General features: G+C 39.4%; 1 protein-coding gene across 2 annotated transcripts in view; it reads left to right on the top strand.

The window, feature by feature from the left end:
• Nucleotides 1–24,051, top strand: part of MYRIP (myosin VIIA and Rab interacting protein) — a 484,292-nt gene that overhangs the window by 224,439 nt on the left and 235,802 nt on the right. For both annotated transcript variants that reach the window (XM_055281804.2, XM_055281797.2), the window contains exon 3: nucleotides 11,595–11,816. In XM_055281804.2, the coding sequence (XP_055137779.1) occupies nucleotides 11,595–11,816 (222 nt within the window). The remainder of the gene's footprint in view (nucleotides 1–11,594; nucleotides 11,817–24,051) is intronic.

Genomic DNA, 24,051 nt, shown 5'->3' with positions numbered 1-24,051 from the left:
CTTTACCTGACAGTGGCTGATAGTTCCCTGCTCACATCCTCCATAACTTCCGCCTTGCACTTAGAAAAAAATCTTGTGCTCCCCCTGTCTCCCCCGAATACTAAGCTCTTTTTCTTTGCTACTTGTTCTGTCTGGGATGCTGTGTCTTCCATTGGACTAGCTCCTTCTCATCTTCATGTTTTAACTGAAATGCCACTTCCCCAGAGAAGCCCTCTCTTGCCACCAATCTAAAGTAGGTCCTAATGTTATTTTCAGTCTGAGTATCCTACTTATTCTTATGAGAATGCCTCATAATTTATAGTTACTTTGTTTTGTTTAATTATTTATCATCTGAATCCCTACCTTAATGCACATTTTATGAAGAGAGGGGCTATGTGTTTTTTTAAAAAAAATCCTTAGCACCTGTAATAATAGGTGCCTAATAAGCGTGAATTGAGAGAATGATTGACATTCTAAGCAAAGCCCATGGCTATCAAGGGGTGGCAAGATGGGCAGGGTCAAGAGGACACCTGGATGGGGGTTTCTGCAGCTCAGAGGAGGGGCGGGACCAGCTAAGTGAGTTTGGAAGTCAGTTTCACAAACATCTTCACATACGGGAATGGATGAGTCACCCTAGGGGGACAGGGCAGGAAGAGGGGAAAAGAGGGCCAAGCTCACAGCTATAGATCAAAATTACCCTCTCTTTGGTAACTGAGTTGAAGGATAGCAAACAAGTGATGTACATGCCATCACTTCCTGCTACGCCCATGGAAGACACTGGTACCTCATCATGACACCCAACTCCATTGAGCCTGTGTGTGTCCTCTCAACACTGAATGCTTCACTCTCTAACAACCTGTCAGAGCTGGCATGCTGATAGACCAAGAGACCATGAAATGTTAGTAGGCTTTTAAGATGCCTGTTGTAAGACCAGGAGGAGACTAGACCAGATGTAAGAAGATATTGCTAAAGGTGAGACTAAGCATGTTCAACATCTTTAGGGAAATGCAAATAAAAGCCACAGTGAGCTAACACTTCACACCTCTTGTTACCCAGTGCTCAAGCAACAAATAAGTCTTGAGCATTATTGCCCAGATGCTATTGCAGAAACTTTCTTGGCATATAGCCAAATATGTTCAAATGTTATAGATACTTGGATCACTGAATTTCTTGCTAATCCAATGGAAAGGCTAGTATTTGCTTTTGTAGCTTCGCACATTTAAAACCTGTAGCAACCCTGTGAAGTAGAAATTATAAGTGCTACTCAGAAAAGCAGAGGCCCCAAAAGGTTGGGGAACTTTTTGGTAAGTGATGAGCCCAGCTATGAACACTAGCTTCTGACGTTAAACCCATCACTCTTTCCCATGTAGCTGACCATTTGAAGTCCTGGTCCTTCCCAAGATATTTCAAAGCAGGTAGCCTGTCTTGCATCATTCTTGTAATTAACCATTATAAGTCATACTATACAATTCTGCCCAATGACTTCTTCCATGAGATACTACAGGGCAATATAATCTAATAAGTGAGAGATGGTCTGAAGAATGGCATCCCATTCCTCCACTGAGCCTGAAAAACACCTCATTTGCTTGGAATAAACTCTAGAGGGCTTGGTACAGTTATTACTAGACACCAGTGAGCTTTAAAATGCCATTGGAATTTGCAGTCCTGTGTATCAGTAAACAAAACTCATAAAGCTCAAGATATCTTATGGATAGAGTTCACAGAGCTTTATGACCCCCAAATAATTTTCTTTCTGGATGTTTTATCCCATTTAATTTAGTATCTCTGAAATATCGATATAAGCCAGTCAATTTGAGGCTGTTGTTACACTGTTGAGAGATGTCAGAGCTGTCAATGACTTAGCACATCTTCTGCCTTCAATCTAAGGGACTGAATAACATCTTCCTTCCTTGGAAATATCACCTCTGTTCTGTCTCCCTGTTAACATTTTATTCAGCCAAGTGTATGTATGTATTTTACCCTATAGAATTATTAGCTGCTCTGACATAGTTTTCCCTTACAATTCTGGATTCACCCTCCCTTTATTATACAATAATCAAGCAACAAATAAGTACTGGGCACTTCTGTGCAGAGCAGTGAGCCCTGCTCTTGTGTTAGAAGATATGTAAGCCAGCTAAAGGTACCCAAGAGCTAAAGCTGCAAAGATTCTGGATTGTCATGAACAGATGTTTATGATATATTATTAAGTAAAAAAAGAAGTTGTAAAAACATGCATAGATTCCCAAATCCAGTAGCAGGGTAAGATGAGCTGGTGAGATGCTTTCTTTTACTAAAACCAAACAAAAATACTAATAAAATGTAGGGTTTAATATAAGAAAGGGAAAATATTTGCAAATTATGTATCTGATAAGGGACTTGTATCTAGAATATATAAAAAACCCTTACAACACAACAGTAAAGGACAAATAATCTAATTTAGAAATGGGCCACCTGGTCCTGGTGGCTCATGCCTGTAATCCCAGTGCTTTGGGAAGCTGAGGTAGGAAGATTACTTGAAGCTAGGAATTTGAGACCAGCCTTGGCAACAAAGCAAGACCCTGTCTCTACAAAAAAATTATTTAAAAAATTAGCCAGGCATGACATGCCTGTAGTTCCAGCTACTTGGGATGCTGAGGTGGGAGGATCACTTGAGCCCAGGAGTCCAAGGCTGCAGTGAGCTATGATGCCACCACTACATTCCAGCATGGATGACAGAGCAAAACCCTGTCTCTACAAGAAAGAAAAAAAGGAAAGAAACAGAAAGAAAGAAAGGGAGAGAGGGAGAGGGGAGGGGAGGAAGGGAAGGAAGAGAAAGAAGGGAAAGAAGGGAAAGAAAGGAAAGAAAGAAAGAAGGAAATGGGACAAAAATTTGAATAAACTTTTCTCCAAGGTGATGTACAAATGGCCGATAAACACATGAAAAGATGTTCAATCTCATCAGTCATTAGGGAAGTGCGAGTCAAAAGCATGAGATACCACCTCACACCCCCTAAGATGGCTGTAATTTTTTAAAATGCAGACAATTACAAGTATTGGGGAGGATGTGGAGAAATTCAAACCCTCACATCTTGCTGGTGGGAATGTAAAATGGTACAGCCATTTAGAAAACAGTCTGGCAGTTTCTCAAAAAGTTAAAAAAAAGTGTTAACTATGTAACCTACCAATTCTACTCCTATAATTGAAAATACATGTCCACACAAAAACTTGTACATTAATGTTTATATCAGCACTCATCATAATAACCAAAAACTAGAAACAATGTAAATGTTTATGGTGGATGAATGGATAAATAAAATATGGTATATCCATAAATTGAATATTACTTAGCAGTAAAAAGGAATGAAATGCTGATGCATGCTACAACATGGATAAACGTTGAACACATTATGCAAAGTGAAAGAAGCCAGACACAGAAGGCCACATATGATATTATTTCATTTATATAAAATGTTCAGAATAGGCAAACTCATAGAAACAGAAAGTAGATTAGTGGTTGGCAGAGGCTGAGGGCAGGGGAGAATGCTTCATGAATATTGAATTTCTTTTTGATGCGATGAAAATGTTATGGAGTTAGAGAGTAGTGGTGGTTGCACAACTTTTTGAATATACTAAAAACCACTGAATTGTATATACTTAAGAGGAATGAAGTTACTATGTGAATTATATCTTAATTTTTTCAAAGTCTGGGGAGGGGAGTAAGAAAGGAAAATTCCTAGAGGGTATGTCTTAGTCTATTTGGCCGCTATAACAAAATATCATAGACTGGGTGGCTAATAAACGAAATGTATTTCTCACAGTTTTGGAGACTGGGAGGTCCAAGATCAAGATGTCAGCTGATTTGGTATCTGTCCACTTCCTGGTTCGTAGATAATGTCTTCTGTGTCCTCACATCGTGGAAGGGCAAGGCGGCTCCCTGGAGTCCCATTCACGAGGATTTTACTCTTATCACCTAATCACCTCCCAATGGCTCCACCTCCTAAAACCATCACACTAGGGGTTAGTTTTCAACACAAGAATTTTCACAATCATTCAGACCACAGCAGGGTAAAAGTAAAAGAAGAAATTTAAAACCAGAGTGGTCTGCCTAATCCAGTGGGAAACAGGGCTCTAGGTTCTGATGGCTAGAGGCTGCAATGCTAATTTCTGCATGGGGCAGGAGACGTGGCCTTGAGCCTTTGCAAGACAAGCAGCTGAAAATGAGATGCCTGCTTACAGTTTGGTCTTGAAGGGCTGTACTCTTAGTGAAAGAGACCCCAGAAAAATTTTGCCTACTGGCTTAGGGTATCTACAAAAAGTTTTTTTACCTGGACCCTTGGATGAGAGAAATGAAGTCTCCCATAAGAAATCAAAACCTCAAAACCCCAAGCCTCCACCACAAGCTATTGAAAACTATAATTGTATAAGTCATGTAGCAGTGGATTCCCCAAGATGAGAAACAGATGTGAAGCTGTTCCAGAATTGAGGACTTCTTGGTGATGACTCATGAATGATTTGCACAGAGAAGGTGCACTTACATAAAAAGCAGTCTTGACTGCAGATTATCTTAATCAAAATGACAAATCATGAAAGCAAAGGACCTACCTGGATCGAGTTAATAGATGCAACCAATAGACGGATTTGTGCCACCTCTAAGAACTGAATATAAGAATCAGGAAGGGGGTATAAAAGAAGTATATTTAAAATTATTTTTAGAAGAAAGTATAGGAACCAAGGAATGAATGGCACCAAGGAGAAAAGGACAGGCAGGCTTAAACGGAAACAAATCATTAGAACTTCTGGAAATATAAAAATCAGTAAAATTTCAATTAAAATCCAGGAAGAGGTTATAAAAGAAGTATATTTAAAATAATTTTTAAAAGAAAGTATAGGAACCAAGAAATGAATGGCACATGAGTGGAACAGGCATATTTAAATGGAAACAAATCATTAGAACTTCTGGAAATACGAAACTCAATACAATTTCAAAAGGATTAAATAGTAGTGAAAATGTAGATGAACAAAGAATTATTAAAATGGAAACTAGAACTGAAGTACTTATCCAGAATGTATCTCAGAAACACAAAGAGATGAAACAAAGAGATTAGGAGACATGGAAGAACAGAAAAGCTTTGAGATATAATTGGAATTCCGGGAGGAGAAAATAGAGCAGGAGACAACATTCAAAAATGTTGTCTAGAGAATTCTTTTTTTTTTTTTTTTTTTTTTTGAGACGGAGTCTCGCTCTGTCGCCCAGGCTGGAGTGCAGTGGCGCAATCTCGGCTCACTGCAAGCTCCGCCTCCCGGGTTCACGCCATTAGAGAATTCTTTAGAATTAATGAAGTTTTAAAAAATGACGAAGAGACCCAAGCAAAATGAACGCAAACAAATCCACACTTAGTCACTTCATAGTGAAACTGAAGAACACTAAAGACAAATTTAAAAATTCTTAAAACTAACCAGTGAGAGAAGTTAGAGTCTTCTACAATTACACTGACAGTAGGAATTGAACAATGAGAACACATGGACACAGGAAGGGGAACATCACACTCCGGGGACTGTTGTGGGGTGGGGGGAGGGGGAAGGGATAGTATTAGGAGATACACCTAATGCTAAATGACGAGTTAATGGGTGCAGCACACCAACATGGCACATAGATACATATGTAACAAACTTGCACATTGTGCACATGTACCCTAAAACTTAAAGTACAATAATAAAAAATAAATAAATAAAAGAAAAAAAAAAAAAAGTTGCCTAAAATAATATTTGTCATTAGGGACAACGTAATGTAAAGATTTGTACTTAATCAAGATATACGTTTATTACATTAAGGCAGGGGAAGATAAAATTGATAAAATCACTGAAATAGTTAATATTATGCTACAGCATGTTACCATTCTTTTAAATTAAAAACAAATGTTTTTGTTTCTCCCAAAGAATTCTCAGGGGAGAACTGTACCTATAATAAAAACTGAAACAGCTTTCAGTAGAAGTATCCAAAAAAAAAAAAAAAAAGACACTGACAGACTTCCCATTGCAACAATTGATACCAAAAAAAAAAAAAAAAAAAAAAAATTATTCAAAATGAGCTGTCAACTTGGAATTCTGCAGCCTTCTAAACTGTCATTGAAATGTAAGGGTTAAATAGAGGCTGCTAGAGTTTACCTTGATGAAAGAATTACCAGAAGAACTGAAGCAATAAAGAAAATTAACAGAAGGAAAATCAGATGCAAGAAGCAATAATGGGCAACAAAATTGATAAATGTGTATAAATCTATACAAAAATCAATTTAAAATAGCAAGAGTTCTGCTATTGATGATTGCTGAGTAAACTTCTATTGGACCAACACTCCTGCAAATAAAAAATACACTTTCTGCAGGAAGTACATATTGCCTTAGAACACCCCATTTGCAACCAGATGCATGAGATGCTGGAGAAGCATTGATACTTAGATGAAGGAAATGACACTAGTTGAGTTTCCTATCTTTAGGACTTTCAGTCTCAGGGAAAGCCCTAGTCTTCTTCATGTGGGGTGGCTAAAACCTCAACCAAACAATATTAAGCATAATTTTTGCAATTACAAACCAACATTAAATCAGTAGCCCTGTAGAACACCAGAGGAAATTAAAGTTTGTATTGTTGATGATGAGACATCTGTTAACTTTATACATTAGTCCAAATATGCATGTTAATATGTTAAAGCTAACCACTGAAAGAAATGAAACATAAAATGCCTGATCATAATGAAAAAACACAGAGAGTGAAGAAAACCAATCAATCTGATAGAAAGTAGGAAGAAACAGAAAAGGCATGGTAAATAGAAAATAAAACATAGCATAGTAGAAAAAAGTCCAAATCTATTAGTAATTTCAATATAAATGTATTTATCTTGCTCTCAGCGAATTTTTATTTTTGCATAAGATAAAATAATCATGGAGTACAGAAAGCAGTCAGCTACACATTTGTCTCAGGTGAGCCAAGGGATGATTTTTAATTCTGTCCTTTGTCCCGTGCCTGTGAAGATAAGATGTTAATTTACACTGTCAAGGTAAAATTGAATGGAAGTAAAGGGCCTTCCTTGTGAGCAAATTGCAAGGGAGGTATGTAGCCTTTTATCTTGTAGCTGTCTATTTAGGAATAAAGGGAGGCAGGTTTGCATGGCCTAGTTCCCAGCTTGTCTTTTCCCTTTGGTTTAGTGGGTTTGGGGTCCGGGGACTTTATGTTCCTTTTACAACACATATTGCCCCAGATGGTCTCCCTCACAAATTTCTCACAAGGAAATTCCTTGTGAGCCACTAAATCTTTCAGGATACATATCCCCCTATAAACTAGTCCTAAAACTTAGTTCTGTTGACTCTCATCTGACAATGTCAATTACCAGCGTGTTGTCACAGGTACGGGACAATGACAAGACCAGAAATCATCCTCCTGCCTACCCTGAGATGGATGCAGAATTGACTTTTCCCTCTGCGCCCTCTTTTCACATGTGAAATGTAGATTTGTGAATGCTAATCAGAGCCTCACGAGAATGTAACCATTTACATCACTGCCTATCCCCACTTCCTGTTTTCTCTCTGGCTCACACTTTCTCCTTTAAATACTGAAGTTCCCAAACCCTCTTTGGAAAAAGCTCAGGTCACAGATGCTCCCATGAATTGTGTTTTTCCCAGAAGTGTCCTCAACCTTGGCTAAATAAACCTCTATCCATTGAGACCTGCCTCAGTCACTTTTTGGTTAGCATCTTGTTATCAGTCAGTAGAGAATAAACATTCTTTTCAAACACATATGGGGCTTTACACAAATTGGCTAACTATGAAGCTATAATGAAAGTCTCAATGAATACCAAAGAATTTATTTGAGATGCTCTGATCAAAATGTTAAAAAAAAAGTTAATAACAAAAGCCACGTATTTGGAAAATTTTAAACCTGTGAATTATAAAATATGTAAGACTCAATGACAATAAAAATTTTCTTATTTAAAACCTGCAAGGTACAATAAAAATGATGTGTTGAGAGAGTTTTATAGACTTAAATGCATAGATTAGGAAAGAGTAAATGTTAAAATTGAGTTTACTTTAAAAAATTTTACTTGTTAAAAGTTAGAGAAAAGAATAAACTCAAACCAGTAGAAAGAAGAAATAATAAAGATAAGACTGGACTTTATTGCAATGGAGAACTAATAAACCATGTAGACAACCATCAACCTAACTAAAAGCTAGTTATCCTTAAAATTAATGAAATAAGTAGACCTCTGAACTTACTGAACAAGGGACAAATAATATTCTGAAAGAAAAGAGGGACATAATGACAGAGGTAGCAGAGATTTATAATCATGAGAGAAATTTGTGAACCACTTTATATCAACACACTTGAAAACCTAAACAAAAATAGACCATTTTTTAGGTTTCATAATTAAAACAGTATAAATAATACCATCCTTTTAATTTAAAAATATGAGGACAGGGGAAGGAGAGAGAGGGAACAAGGGGGCAGGGGAGAGAAAGAAAGGTAATTCTCATGGTCTTCCTTCTTGCTTACCTGTGTCCTGATTCATTTACTCCCATGCCTTGTGAGTCAGCCAAGGGTGACTCCTACATATGCAGCCATTTTTTACCAGTTAGGTCACAGCTTTGGATAATTTTCCTCTAACCAGCCATGAAGGGCCCTGGAACAAGAGAAGAGAGGGGACATATGGGAACCTGGATAGGCAGAGATGGAACCGCAACATGTCCGTTGACAGGGCCTGTGAAGGAATCCCAAAGGTGGTGGATGAGGGCTTTAACTGCAGCATGCCCACATGAAATGGTTTTCTGTTAGGCCTGGAGCTGGGTTCCTCTTCCATCACCTTCTACTACCCTTAAGCCATTGGTAATAAACGTCCATCACCCACCACACCTTAGAGTCTGCTGCTTCAATGAACTGAAAAGAAGGGATTTGTCCATGCTTGAGGAAAGTTGGGGTGGAGAAAGTCTACCTAGTCACATAGACCATGCCTCAAACAATCTATTCAATAAAAGGTTAACATTAATGTTGAAAATAATCTTCATCAGTGAATAAATATTTTATCATGCCTTAAAAAGTCTTGTCTAACATTTAACAAGTCAGAATAGGAGGAAGAGATAGCTTGCAAAGGAATTGGAAAAGGGCTGAGAAAACAAGAGTAACACGAGGAAGGGAAGAGAATATTTCAAGAATGTAAGAATAATCAGGTAAGACAAGGCCTAGAAAGTCCCTTTGGATCTTGCAACATGAATGTCTGTGGGGGATCTCAAGCAGAGATTTTGTTTTCTTTAAGAAAAAGAACAAAAGGCCCACTGGAGTGGACCCAGGAGTGAGTGGAAATAAAGAACACATATTGACCACCAGGGATGATGCTTTCAGGAATTTTAACTAGAAGAGGTTAGGACTATTAGAGAGTGGTAATTAGATGAGAATATAGTGTTGAGGAAAGTTTGTACTTAACTGTTTTCCTTTTTTTTTTTTTTTTTAAGTAGAAACTGTATTAGTTTCCTGAGGCTGCTGTAACAAATTATCACAAATAGGTGGCTTAAAACAATAAGAATGTATTGTCTCCCTCTTCTGGAGGTCAAAAGTCTACAATCAAGGCATGGGCAGGGCCACACTCCCTCCCAAGTCTCTTGGGGGAGAATCTGCCCATGCCTCTTTCCTAGCTTTTGGTGGCTGCTGGCAAACCTTGGTGTTACTTGGATTGTAGCCACAGCACTCCAATCTCTGCCTTTGTCTTCACATTGCTTTCTCTGTGTGTCTCTTAAAGGACAGTTGTCATTGGATTTAGAGCTCAATCAGATAATGCAGGATAACTACATCTCAAAATTCTTAATTTATAAGACCCCTTTTCTAAATAAGGTAATAGTTACAGATTCCAGTGATTTAGGGCATGGACATATCATTTAAGAGAGCCAACCTTCAACCCACTACAGGGGCTAATTGACTATGTATATAAACTGATAGGGTGGTCTAGGCCTTCTCAAGCAAGACATAAAGCCCAATGTCCATAAAAGAAAAGCCTGACAGATTTAACTACAGAAAAATTAAGCATTTCTAAACAAGAATAACACCATAAACATAAAAAGACAAGGGCAGAACAGGAGAAAATGTTTGCCACATACATCATAAATATATCCAGTATTAACTGCATAATCACAACTGGGTACAGAAAAATAGTAATAGTAGTAAAGAGTAGTAAATAGTAGTAAAAATAAAAATAGTAGTAAAGATAAAAAGTAAAAAAAAGTAATAAAGTAAAATAGTAGTAAAACAATAGTAGTAGTAAATGGTAGCAAAATACTATCAAGTATTATCATAGTAAAATGCTGTAGTAAAATATAGTATAGATGCCCCTTGAGTTACAGTGGGATTGCGTCCTAGTAAACCCATCATAAGTTGAAACTATCATAAGTTGAAAATGCATTTAATACACCTAAACTACTGAACATTACAGCTTAGCCCAGCCAACTTAAACATGCCCAGAACACTTACATTAGCCTGCAGCTGGGCAAAGTCATCTGATAACATAGTAAAACATAGTCCACCATAGAATATCTCCCTCATGACCTCATGGCTGACTGAGAGCTGTGGCTCACTGCTGCTATGCTCAGCATCATGATAGAGTATTGTATCACTTTCTGGTGCTTTTTAATGAATCCATATAGTTTCTGCATCATCAGAAAGTTGAAAAATCATAAGTTGAACCATTCTAAGTGGGGGACTGTGTTTGACTATTATAATGATAGTGTGCAACAGTAGGAAAATAGTAAAAGTAATAATATAGGAGTACTAAAATAGTAAAAATTATAGTCTAACAATCTAGTATAGTAAAATAGTAGTAAAAATAATAATTTTTCTACTGTTCTTTGGGGACCCCCATTTTCATAGCAGGAAAAACAACTCAAACCTGCTGATTCAGAGTAATTTTTTTTTTCATTTTTTTCCCCAGGTTACTCAACCTGTTTGCAGTGTATTTTTCTTCTCGCTGAGCACAGAGAGGAGTGGGTGCGCCATCATGTTTTGCATTAATGTGGCTGGCTGTGTGCCCAGTGACCAGGAGTTTTTTAGAACAGAATTGTTCTTTTATCCAACTGTGAATCACCAGTGCCTCAATCTGCCCATCACCCATAGAATCCTTATTGACTCATATAGATTTGAAAGCTTTTAAAAATCCTTGAGTACTTCAGTTTCCAGGGATGTTAAATAAAGCCAGGACTGCATTTATCATATTCCCAGCTGGGCTGTGTGAGGATTAATGTTTTATCATAAGTGATCTCCTGCTCTTTTAAAAAGGCATTAATTAAGTTAAAGGTTTTATTTTTCAAGTATATGCTTATTAGTTTTTTAATAACTTGCATCTCAATGTAGTCTCTGAAATGTAAGTAATAAGGTTTTCATGCTTATAGAAAATCTGACATACAGGAGTACACAAAACTAATCCATGATTAATGTTCTTCTCTGGACATAATGTTGAGCAGTTGATCTTTCTGAGTTCTCTTGTTCTCCAGGAAGGTCCTACATGGTAGCTTGGCCTAAGGGAGGGACAGGGTGCGTGCTTTGGGGAGATACCCCCGACCTGATGTTGTGTTTCTCTCCTCCTCCCGTTTCCCCTACCTTGGTTTCCCAGTGAGCTGAAGCAGAAGCTGGATGAGGAAGGCAGCAAGTGCAGCATCCTCTCGAAGCACCAGCAGTTTGTGGAGCACTGCTGCATGCGCTGCTGCTCACCCTTCACCTTCCTCGTCAACACCAAGCGCCAGTGTGGAGATTGCAAGTTCAATGTCTGCAAGAGCTGCTGCTCCTACCAGAAGCACGAAAAGGCCTGGGTCTGCTGTGTCTGCCAGCAAGCAAGGTGAGTGGCTGGTGCATTCCCAGGGTCTACACTGGTGATTTAGAGAGATTCACCTGCCACTTCCTGCAGTCAGGTAGGACCAGCTGTGATTGGTAGATCAACACAGAGTATTGACCAAAGTAAACAGCTTGCTGAAGAGAGATGCATGGATAAGGAAACCTGTTGATCTTTATAGGGAGGATGAGAGAGGGCCCCCCAGGAGCACCTGGGTGTGAATAGAAAGGGCTTTCTTGGGATTGAAGATTCAGCTCCTACGTATGTTATTCATCTTTTTGGAATTTCTCATCTGGTCTCATCCTTTTGTTCGTTCATTGCATAAGCATGTGTTGGATTCTTAGGAATTTTGCTGGGTGCAGGAAACATGATGGTGAATTAGGCCAGTTATGAGTGACTCAGAGGCATAGCGGATGGTGTGATACGTGAGTGCTGGGCCTTCGTATGTGGAGATACATGCCCTGACTAATTTGTCTATTGGCTATGAGGGCACTGAGCAAGGAGAGACTGGCCCTAGGGCTGAGAGAAAGCTTCATAGAGGACAAGAAATAAAAGCAAGATTGTGAAAGACAAAAAAGAGTCAATGCTGTGAAAGGGGAGATGAAGACAACCTTGTAAAGGAAATAACAAGCATGGCATTTCACATTCTCCCTCAGCGACCAGCAGAGCACTGCTTTGATCTGTTGAGTATTTGGAAACTGATGAGTTTGATAAACCCGTGTTTGGTATTTGTCTGTGCTCATCCTAGCATCTATAGTGTGCATTGTGATTCGTATTTGCTGCATGCTTCTGAAATGCCTGTTAATGAGTGAAGCAGAGATGAGCAGGTCCTGGGAGCACACACTCAGAAGCCCCTGCCTCCCACACCTTTTCCTTCTGTCCTCCTTTCTCCTCTCCCTGCCCTGTTTACTCACTTGTATCCTTTAATGCATCAAGACCTAGAATTTTCCCGTAGAGCTAGTTAATGGGGACAGCTGCCAAGTTTCCTTGGGGTCTCCAAGGAATCAGGCTCTGGGCTACAAAATATATATATTCATATTCATTCCAGAGACATGAACTGAAACAAAAAGTGGTATGTTAAGGCTGGGTGCTGCGCAGGTCCTGTGCCTGACTTGGTCAGAGCAAGGAGCCCATCTGGGTCTCCACGTGGCAGCTTGAAAGGAGGAGGAAAAGCCCTGCAACAACAAAGGGAAGGAGGAAACAGATTATAGATGAGTGTACATCTGGTAGTGATCAACAGAGAAAGGTTCATCCATGCCTTCTATTTCTCAGTCAAGGTGGGGTAAGCCAAATTCATCATGTAACACATGTAAGGATTACGTGACTTGAATATTGTGGCACTGAGAACAAGACAGTTGGATGTTGGAAGAAATAAGAGTAGATCTAAATAGGCATTACAGGAGTTTGAGATGCAGACATTCGAGCCAAGTTCCTGTAACTAATTATGAATCTGTTTTCTTTCAATCTTCCCACAGATTGGGAGTTTCATGGGGCTTGGGACAGGTCAGAGGGTAATTGAGTTAAGGATATTGGATGGTGAAGAATGTAAAGACAGAATCTGGATAGTAAGGAAAAACAGAAAGGGGCTATGGATGGATGGGGAGGAAATGAAGGGGTCAGTCAACCAGAAGTAGTATCTGGTAAAGTCAAAGAACTGTCACAGTGGGAGTACTTGATAAAGAAAATTGGAAAAAATGAAAATTCTATATAGAGAAAAAGATGAATTTGTGATTTCTAAAGTAGATCAGTTGAGTAGTGACCAAGGGAAGAGGAGACAATGCCTAGAAGAAGTTAAGGGACCAAAATACCAGTGCCCATATGACTGGAAAAAACCAGGATAGTGGCCACAGTATGGAGGTGAAGAATGAGCCAAGTGACAAGTTTTTCTTAAATGAGAAGGAACTAGAAGGTCGGGATGTGAGAGACATAAGGAGTTGGAGAAAATGAATTGACTGCATGTTATGATTCTGCACCTACCAAGTTGGGCAAGTCCCGTGTGGCATTTGACTCAAACATCTGCCATGGCTGCATGCGCTACACTGATGTTTGTTACCAACTGGTGGTAAACACCGCCAGGAGAGGGACACTGTCTTCTTCAACTCCATTTGTAGCACCAGAGCCTGGCACATAGAAAGCACATGAATCTTTGTGACTCAAATAGAACAGGACAATATTTATAGCAGCCAGATGCATAGTACAGAATGAGGCTCTAGGAATTTTAGAGGAAAGAACTCAGAGAGTGTCAGACGTCCTAAAGGGGTTTCATGGAAAAAGAGGGCATCCTAGATGGAACTCAGTTGGAGAGGAGGAATCAGGAGACACTCTCAGACAAGGTGTGGCATGAGCAAACAAAACAGAGTCCCTCAAGGTATGTGGAGGGTCTGAAGCAGACCACTATTGCAGCGGGATGATGGCAAGTGATTGGGTCAGTTCGTGTGAAGAATTGGCATTTGATCTTTAAGGGATGGCGAAATCATTGGAATGTCAAACCCTAGCCATTATTAAAGTATACTATACTGTGCTTCAGCATATTCCCCCACAAATAAAAAGAAGTATCAGTACCTACATGATTTGATTTCTTTCAGTATTTACTTATTCCTCTTCTCCCCGGGTAAGAAAAGTCACCAAATTTACTAAACAGTTAGTAGCAATAGAGTGCAGTCACAGCCTCTCAACCCCACATTCACCATGAGTTGTATGCAGGCATCTATTATTAGTTACAATTAAATGACACATTGCATTAATCAAATACCAGTAGTGCTGAGTAGCTGCTGCACCACCTCAGAATCACATCACCTATAAATGGAAGAACCTTGCCTCGCAAAAGCAAGATCTTCTGATGCCAACCATTTGCTATTTCTCTTATAAAATGTTGTCTCAATAATTTGTCAGATATTGGAAAAATAAGTTGTAAAAAGGCAGCAATGGCTGCCAAGACTATATTTTAAATTTTCATTTCATATTTCTAGCAACTTAATGAGGAGGCAGGAGGCTTAGGTAGTCCCATTTCACTTAATCTTGCATCAGGTTAATGTCAACATTGCATGACAGCTCCTGAGTCTCAGAAGCTGAGCATTAGAAAATAAAGAACCATTCATAGAAGGATACCTGGAAAGACATGCAACAGCCAGTGTACCCTTGTTCCACTTTTTTTTTTTTTTTAAGAAAGTGGAGGGTTGGGGTGGAGCCAAGATGGCCGAATAGGAACAGCTCCGGTCTCCAGCTCCCAGCCCCAGCGACACAGAAGACGGGTGATTTCTGCATTTCTGCTTGAGGTACCGGTTTCATCTCACTAGGGAGTGCCTAACAGTGGGTGCAGGACAGTCGGTGGAGCGCACTGCGCGCGAGCCGAAGCAGGGCGAGGCATTGCCTCACTCGGGAAGCGCAAGGGGTCAGGGAGTTCCCTTTCCTAGTCAAAGAAAGGGGAAACAGACGGCACCTGGAATATCGGGTCAGTCCCATCCTAATACTGTGCTTTTCCAACGGGCCTGGAAAACGGCACACTAGGAGATTGTGTCCCGCACCTGGCTCGGAGGGTCCTATGCCCACGGAGTCTCGCTGATTGCTAGCACAGCAGTCTGAGATCAAGCTGCAAGGCGGCAGCGAGGCTGGGGGAGGGGCGCCCGCCACTGCCCAGGCTTGCTTAGGTAAACAAAGCAGCCAGGAAGCTCGAACTGGGTGGAGCCCACCACAGCTCAAGGAGGCCTGCCTGCCTCTGTAGGCTCCACCTCTGGGGGCTGGGCACAGACAAACAAAAACTCAGCAAGAACCTCCACAGACTTAAATGTCCCTGTCTGACTGACAGCTTTGAAGAGAGTAGTGGTTCTCCCAGCACGCAGCTGGAGATCTGAGAACGGACAGACCGCCTCCTAAAGTGGGTCCCTCACCCCTGAGCAGCTTAACTGGGAGGCACCCCCCCAGTAGGGACAGACTGACACCTCATTCAACCGGGTACTCCTCTGAGACAAAACTTTCAGAGGAACTATCAGACAGCTGAATTTGTGGTCTCACGAAAATCCGCTGTTCTGCAGCCACCGGTGCTGACACCCAGCCAAACAGGGTCTGGAGTGGACCTCTAGTAAACTCCAACAGACCTGCAGCTGAGGATCCTGTCTGATAGAAGGAAAACTAACAAACAGAAAGGACATCCACACCAAAAACCCATCTGTACATCACCATAATCAAAGACAAAAAGTAGATAAAACCACAAAGATGGGGAAAAAACAGAGCAAAAAAACTGGAAACTCTAAAAAACAGAGCACCTCTCCTCCTCCAAAGGAACGCAGTTGCTCACCAGCAACGGAACAAAGCTGGATGGAGGATGACTTTGATGAGTTGAGAGAACAAGGCTTCAGACGATCAAACTACTCTGAGCTATGAGAGGAAATTCAAAACAATAGCAAAGAAGTTAAAAACTTTGAAAAAAAATTAGAAGAATGGATAACTAGAATAACCAATGGAGAGAAGGGCTTAAAGGAGCTGATGGAGCTGAAAGCCAAGTTTCGAGAACTACGCGAAGATTGCAGAAGCCTCAGTAGCAGATGCGATCAACTGGAAGAAAGGGTATCGCTGATGGAAGATGAAATGAATGAAATGAAGAGAGAAGGGAAGTTTAGAGAAAAAAGAATAAAAAGAAATGAACAAAGCCTCCAAGAAATTTGGGACTATGTGAAAAGACCAAACCTACGTCTGATTGGTGTACCTGAAAATGATGGGGAGAATGGAACCAAGTTGGAAAACACTCTGCAAGATATTATCCAGGAGAACTTCCCCAATCTAGCAAGGCAGGCCAGCATTCAGATTCAGGAAATACAGAGAACGCCACAAAGATACTCCTCGAGAAGAGTAACTCCAAGACACATAATTGTCAGATTCACCAAAGTTGAAATGAAGGAAAAAATGTTAAGGGCAGCCAGAGAGAAAGGTCGGGTTACCCACAAAGGGAAACCCATCAGACTAACAGCTCATCTCTCAGCAGAAACTCTACAAGCCAGAAGAGAGTGGGGGCCGATATTCAACATTCTTAAAGAAAAGAATTTTCAACCCAGAATTTCCTATCCTGCCAAACTATGCTTCATAAGTGAAGGAGAAATAAAATACTTTACAGACAAGCAAACGCTGAGTGATTTTGTCACCACCAGGCCTGCCCTAAAAGAGCTCCTGAAGGAAGCACTAAACATGGAAAGGAACAACCGGTACCAGCCACTGCAAAAACATGCCAAATTGTAAAGACCATCGAGGCTAGGAAGAAACTATAGCAACTAACGAGCAAAATAACCAACTAACATCACAATGACAGGATCAGATTCACACATAACAATATTAACGTTAAATGTAAATGGGCTAAATGCTCCAATCAAAAGACACAGACTGGCAAACTGGATAAGGAGTCAGGATCCATCAGTGTGCTGTATTCAGGAAACCCATCTCACGTGCAGAGACACACATAGACTCAAAATAAAGGGATGGAGGAAGATCTATCAAGCAGCTGGAAAACAAAAAAAGGCAGGGGTTGCAATCCTAGTCTCTGATAAAATAGACTTTAAACCAACAAAGATCAAAAGAGACAAAGAAGGCCATTACATAATGGTAAAGGGATCAATTCAACAAGAAGAGCTAACTATCCTAAATATATATGCACCCAACACAGGAGCACCCAGATTCATAAAGCAAGTCCTCAGTGACCTACAAAGGGACTTAAACTCCCACACAATAATAATGGGAGATTTTAACACCCCACTGTCAGCATTAGACAGATCAATGAGACAGAAAGTTAATAAGGATATCCAGGAATTGAACTCAGCTCTACATAAAGTGGACCTAATAGACATCTACAGAACTCTCCACCCCAAGTCAACAGAATATACATTTTTTTCAGCACCACACCACACCTATTCCAAAATTGACCACATAGTTGGAAGTAAAGCTCTCCTCAGCAAATGTAAAAGAACAGAAATTATAACAAACTGTCTCTCAGACCACAGTGCAATCAAACTAGAACTCAGGAGTAAGAAACTCACTCAAAACCGCTCAACTACATGGAAACTGAACAACCTGCTCCTGAATGACTATTGGGTACATAATGAAATGAAGGCAGAAATAAAGATGTTCTTTGAAACCAACGAGAACAAAGACACAACATACCAGAATCTCTGGGACACATTCAAAGCAGTGTGTAGAGGGAAATTTATAGCACTAAATGCCCACAAGAGAAAGCAGGAAAGATCCAAAATGGACACCCTAACATCACAATTAAAAGAACTAGAAAAGCAAGAGCAAACACATTCAAAAGCTAGCAGAAGGCTAGAAATAACTAAAATCCGAGCAGAACTGAAGTAAATAGAGACACAAAAAACCCTTCAAAAAATTAATGAATCCAGGAGCTGGTTTTTTGAAAAGATCAACAAAATTCATGGACTGCTAGCAAGACTAATAAAGAAGAAAAGAGAGAAGAATCAAATAGATGCAATAAAAAACGAAAAAGGGGATATCACCACCTATCCCACAGAAATACAATCTACCATCAGAGAATACTACAAACACCTCTATGCAAATAAACTAGAAAATCTAGAAGAAATGGATAAATTCCTCGACAAATACACCCTCCCAAGACTAAATCAGGAAGAAGTTGAATCTCTGAATAGACCAATAACAGGTTCTGAAATTGTGGCAATAATCAATAGCTTACCAACCAAAAAGAGTCCAGGACCTGACGGATTCACAGCTGAATTCTACCAGAGGTACAAGGAGGAACTGGTACCATTCCTTCTGAAACTATTCCAATCGATAGAAAAAGAGGGAATCCTCCCTAACACGTTTTATGAAGCCAGCATCGTCCTGATACCAAAACCTGGCAGAGACATAACCAAAAAAGAGAATTTCAGACCAATATCCTTGATGAACATTGATGCAAAAATCCTCAATAAAATACTGGCAAACCGAATCCAGCAGCACATCAAAAAGCTTATCCACCGTGATCAAGTGGGCTTCATCCCTGGGATGCAAGGCTGGTTCAACATATGCAAATCAATAAATGCATTCCAGCATATAAACAGAACCAAAGACAAAAACCACATGATTATCTCAATAGATGCAGAAAAGTCCTTTGACAAAATTCAACAACCCTTCATGCTAAAAACTCTCAATAAATTAGGTATTGATGGGACGTATCTCAAAATAATAAGAGCTATGTACGACAAACCCACAGCCAATATCATACTGAATGGGCAAAAACTGGAAGCATTCCCTCTGAAAACTGGCACAAGACAGGGATGCCCTCTCTCACCGCTCCTATTCAACATAGTGCTGGAAGTTCTGGCCAGAGCAATCAGGCAGGAGAAGGAAATTAAGGGTATTCAATTAGGAAAAGAGGAAGTCAAATTGTCCCTGTTTGCAGATGACATGATTGTATATCTAGAAAACCCCATTGTCTCAGCCCAAAATCTCCTTAAGCTGATTAGCAACTTCAGCAAAGTCTCAGGGTACAAAATTAATGTACAAAAATCACAAGCATTCTTGTACACCAATAACAGACAAACAGAGAGCCAAATCATGAGTGAACTCCCATTCACAATTGCTTCAAAGAGAATAAAATATCTAGGAATCCAACTTACAAGGGATGTGAAGCGCCTCTTCAAGGAGAACTACAAACCACTGCTCAATGAAATAAAAGAGGATACAAACAAATGGAAGAACATTCCATGCTCATGGGTTGGAAGAATCAATATCGTGAAAATGGCCATACTGCCCAAGGTAATTTATAGATTCAATGCCATCCCCATCAAGCTACCAATGACTTTCTTCACAGAATTGGAAAAAACTACTTTAAAGTTCATATGGAACCAAAAAAGAGCCCGCATCACCAAGTCAATCCTAAGCCAAAAGAACAAAGCTGGAGGCATCATGCTACCTGACTTCAAACTATACTACAAGTCTACAGTAACCAAAACAGCATGGTACTGGTACCACAACAGAGACATAGATCAATGGAACAGAACAGAGCCCTCAGAAATGATGCCGCATAGCTACAACTATCTGATCTTTGACAAACCTGACAAAAACAAGCAATGGGGAAAGGATTCCCTATTTAATAAATGGTGCTGGGAAAACTGGCTAGCCATATGTAGAAAGCTGCAACTGGATCCCTTCCTTGCACCTTATACAAAAATTAATTCAAGATGGATTAAAGACTTATATGTCAGACCTAAAACCATTAAAATCCTACAAGAAAACCTAGGCAATACCATTCAGGACATAGGCGTGGGCAAGGACTTCATGTCTAAAACACCAAAAGCAATGGCAACAAAAGCCAAAATTGACAAGTGGGATCTCATTAAACTAAAGAGCTTCTGCACAGCAAAAGAAACTATCATCAGAGTGAACAGGCAACCTACAGAATGGGAGAAAATTTTTGCAACCTACTCATCTGACAAAGGGCTAATATCCAGAATCTACAATGAACTCAAACAAATTTACAAGAAAAAAACAACCGCATCAAAAAGTGGGCAGAGGATATGAACAGACACTTCTCAAAAGAAGACATTTATGCAGCCAAAAAACACATGAAGAAATGCTCATCATCACTAGCCATCAGAGAAATGCAAATCAAAACCACAATGAGATACCATCTCACACCAGTTAGAATGGCCATCATTAAAAAATCAGGAAACAACGGGTGCTGGAGAGGATGTGGAGAAATAGGAACACTTTTACACTGTTGGTGGGACTGTAAACTAGTTCAACCATTGTGGAAGTCAGTGTGGCAATTCCTCAGGGATCTCGAACTAGAAATACCATTTGACCCAGCCATCCCATTACTGGGTATATACCCAAAGGACTATAAATCATGCTGCTATAAAGACACATGCACACGTATGTTTATTGCGGCACTATTCACAATAGCAAAGAGTTGGAACCAACCCAAATGTCCAACAACGATAGACTGGATTAAGAAAATGTGGCACATATACACCATGGAATACTATGCAGCCATAAAAAATGATGGGTTCGTGTCCTTTGTAGGGACATGGATGAAACTGGAAAACATCATTCTCAGTAAACTATCGCAAGGACAAAAAACCAAACACCGCATGTTCTCACTCATAGGTGAGAATTGAACAATGAGAACTCATGGACACAGGAAGGGGAACATCACACTTTGGGGACTGTTGTGGGGTGGGGGGAGGGGGGAGGGATAGCATTAGGAGATACACCTAATGCTAAATGACGAGTTAATGGGTGCAGGAAATCAACATGGCACATGGATACGTATGTAACAAACCTGCACATTGTGCACATGTACCCTAAAACCCTAAAGTATAATAAAAAAAAAAAAAAAAGAAAAAAAAAAATCTTATGGTCAGACATTAAAAATTGAATAAATATGTCTACAAAGTTTTATTAAAAAAAAAAAAGTATAATAAAAAAAAAAAAAGAAAGTGGAGGGTTACTGAGGAGTCTTCCACATTCAATGTGTCTAGCTCAAACAGAACACACCCACACTTGTTTAATCAAAGCTGGCAGAAAGGGGATGCTGAGGAGAAATTGGAAATGTTGCTGCTTTAATCTTGTATTATGTCTTGAGATTATTATTGGCTGAAACTCAAAGGGATAGAGAAATTTGGTTCATTCCCTATTTTTCTGTATTGCTCAATTCAATCACAGGAACCTGTCTAGGAAAGAAATCCATGAAATATGTGACATGTTTTTGCTTCCTGAAATGTCTCTAAGGCCCTGTTTGACAGAGAAGCATGTCTTTCAAAGTACCACAGATGTATGGCCTATGAGCGGACAGTCTTTTATGTTGTACCTGGATCACATTCTTGTTTTTTGAAGGATGCCTTAGAAGAGTTAATTTTATTTATATAGCAACAAACTGTAACCCTTCAACATTACACAAGTGCTAGAGCCAAATTCATCATGTAACACATTTAAGGATTACGTGACTTGAATATTGTGGCAGTATGGACACTCAGGGCTGCTTTTCCACTTTGTCCAGTAACTCCTCTGTCCTTCATTCAATCTGAAACTCCCTTCTTGGTTAGAACTGATTTACTTTAGATACTACTGTTTGGAACATTCTTCTAGAATTTTCATCTTCAAGCAAGTGGGTTTTTAAAACATTGTATGTCAGATTCTATGAAGAGCACATTTTGTGTTTGTATATGAAATCTCAATAGTTGATAGTAGATCTGTGAGGTTACACAGATTATCGCTTTTGTGAGGCCACTTTCAGACCCATATTCACTCCCCACTGCCCATGAGGTGCATTCCTTTCCTTATTTAAATAAAACCATTTTTGCTACATTGGTTTAATTTCTAGCTATTTATCCAGTGGCCACCATATGCGTATGTTTTTTGAGGTACTATGGGCTATGAATAATTATAATAATAAAAATTCTTGTCCACAAAAAATTAGGAGTAGGAATTAAAGGTAGACATTCATCCTACAATATGAATAGCCTCAGAAGTAATAACTGTATCAAATACCTGGGGCTGTCTATTGTACAGCTCTAAATGAGAGAGTCGGATTAGAAACATGGCATTCATCAGGAGAGGACCCAGACAGTGTCAAGTCTCTAAGAAAAAGGTGGTAACCTATAACTTTAACTTTCTTCTTTTCATCTCAGTGAAAAACAATCCATATTTCCTACCTTTCTGTTTGGTTATTTAGTTCAGTAAAAGCATTTTGAGAATTTTAAAGTTGTAATTATAATCATTTGGTTCTTTGTTAGTCATTTTGCTTCATATATTTTGCATTAAAATGTATTTCTGTTATCAGTGTTAGTCTAAAATTTTTAGCTTTGGGAGATTAAAAAATTAAATGTATTATAGAATGAATGATGAATTACTTATTTTGGAAGTTATATAGAAAATGGGATGCTACTGAATCATCCCTTTGTCATTTTTTCATTTTATATATAGATTTATCTTCTTGATAATTTATTGTATGCATTCATTCAAACATTATGAATAAAGACATACAGTACTTGTATTTAAGGTCTTCTTCAGGAAGCAAAACTTTTCAGAGTGAGCCCAGACCATAAATATCAGTCATAATCATTTTGGGCCTAATTGGTTTGGGAACAACATTCCTACTTTCCTTGGAAAGAAATTAGCTTTCTAGCTCTTTGCTTCATTATAAAAATTGTTCACTCTAATTTTTGTCATTTTGTATGTCACAGGCGTATCTCATTTTATTGTACTTTACTGTGCTTCACAGATATTACAGTTTTTACAAATTGAAGGTTTGTGGCAACGCTGCATTAAGCAAGTCTGTCGAGGCCACTTTTTCCGATAGCATAGGCTCACTTCATGTCTCTGTGTCACATTTTGGTAATTCTCACAATACTTCAGGCTTTTCCATTATATAGCAAATTTTCTCATTATTATTGTTACGGTCATCTGTAATCAGTGATCATTGATGTTACTATTATAATTGTTTGGGGGCACAACAAACCACACCCATATAAGACAGCACAAACTTAATCTATCAGTATTGTGTGTGTTCTGACTGCTCTACTGACTGGTGGTTCTCACATCTCTCTCCCTCTCCTCAGGCCTCCTTATTCCCTGAGACACAACAGTATTAAATTCAGTCAACTAATGGCCCTATAATGGCCTCTAAGTGTTCAAACAAAAAAAAAAAGGGAAAAGTTACACATCTCTCACTTTAAATCAAAGTTAGAAATGATTAGTGAGGAAGGCATGTTGAGAACCAAGATAGGCCAAAAGCTAGGTATCTTGAGCCAGACAATTAGCCAGGTTGTGAATGCAAAGGAAAAGCTCTTGAAGGAAGTTAAAAGTACTACTCCAGTGAACACATGAATGATAAAATGGAACAGCCTTATTGCTGATGGGGAGAAAGTTTGTGAGGTCTGGATAGAAGGTCAAACCTGCCACAACATTCCCTTAAGCCAAAGCCATATTCAGAGCAAGGCCCTAACTCTTCTATTCTGTGAAGACAGAGAGAGTTGAGGAAGCTGCAGTGGAAAAGTTTGAAGCTAGTAGAGGTTGGTTCATGAGGTTTAAGGAAAGAAGCCATCTCTATAACATAAAAGTGCAAAGTGAAGCAGCAAGTGCTGATGGAGGAGCTGCAGGTTATCCAGAAGATCTAGCTAAGATCATTGATGAAGGTGGCTACACTAAACAATAGATTTCATCAATGTTGACAAAACAGCCTTTTGCTGGAAGAAGAGGCCATCTGCAACTTTCATAACTAAAAAGAAGTCAATACCTGGCT

The sequence above is a fragment of the Symphalangus syndactylus genome, chromosome 1, assembly GCF_028878055.3.
Source record: "Symphalangus syndactylus isolate Jambi chromosome 1, NHGRI_mSymSyn1-v2.1_pri, whole genome shotgun sequence".
NCBI lineage: Eukaryota > Metazoa > Chordata > Mammalia > Primates > Hylobatidae > Symphalangus > Symphalangus syndactylus.
The sequence above is the reverse complement of the archived record's forward strand: the minus strand, read 5'-3'. Positions and strand labels throughout refer to the sequence as shown.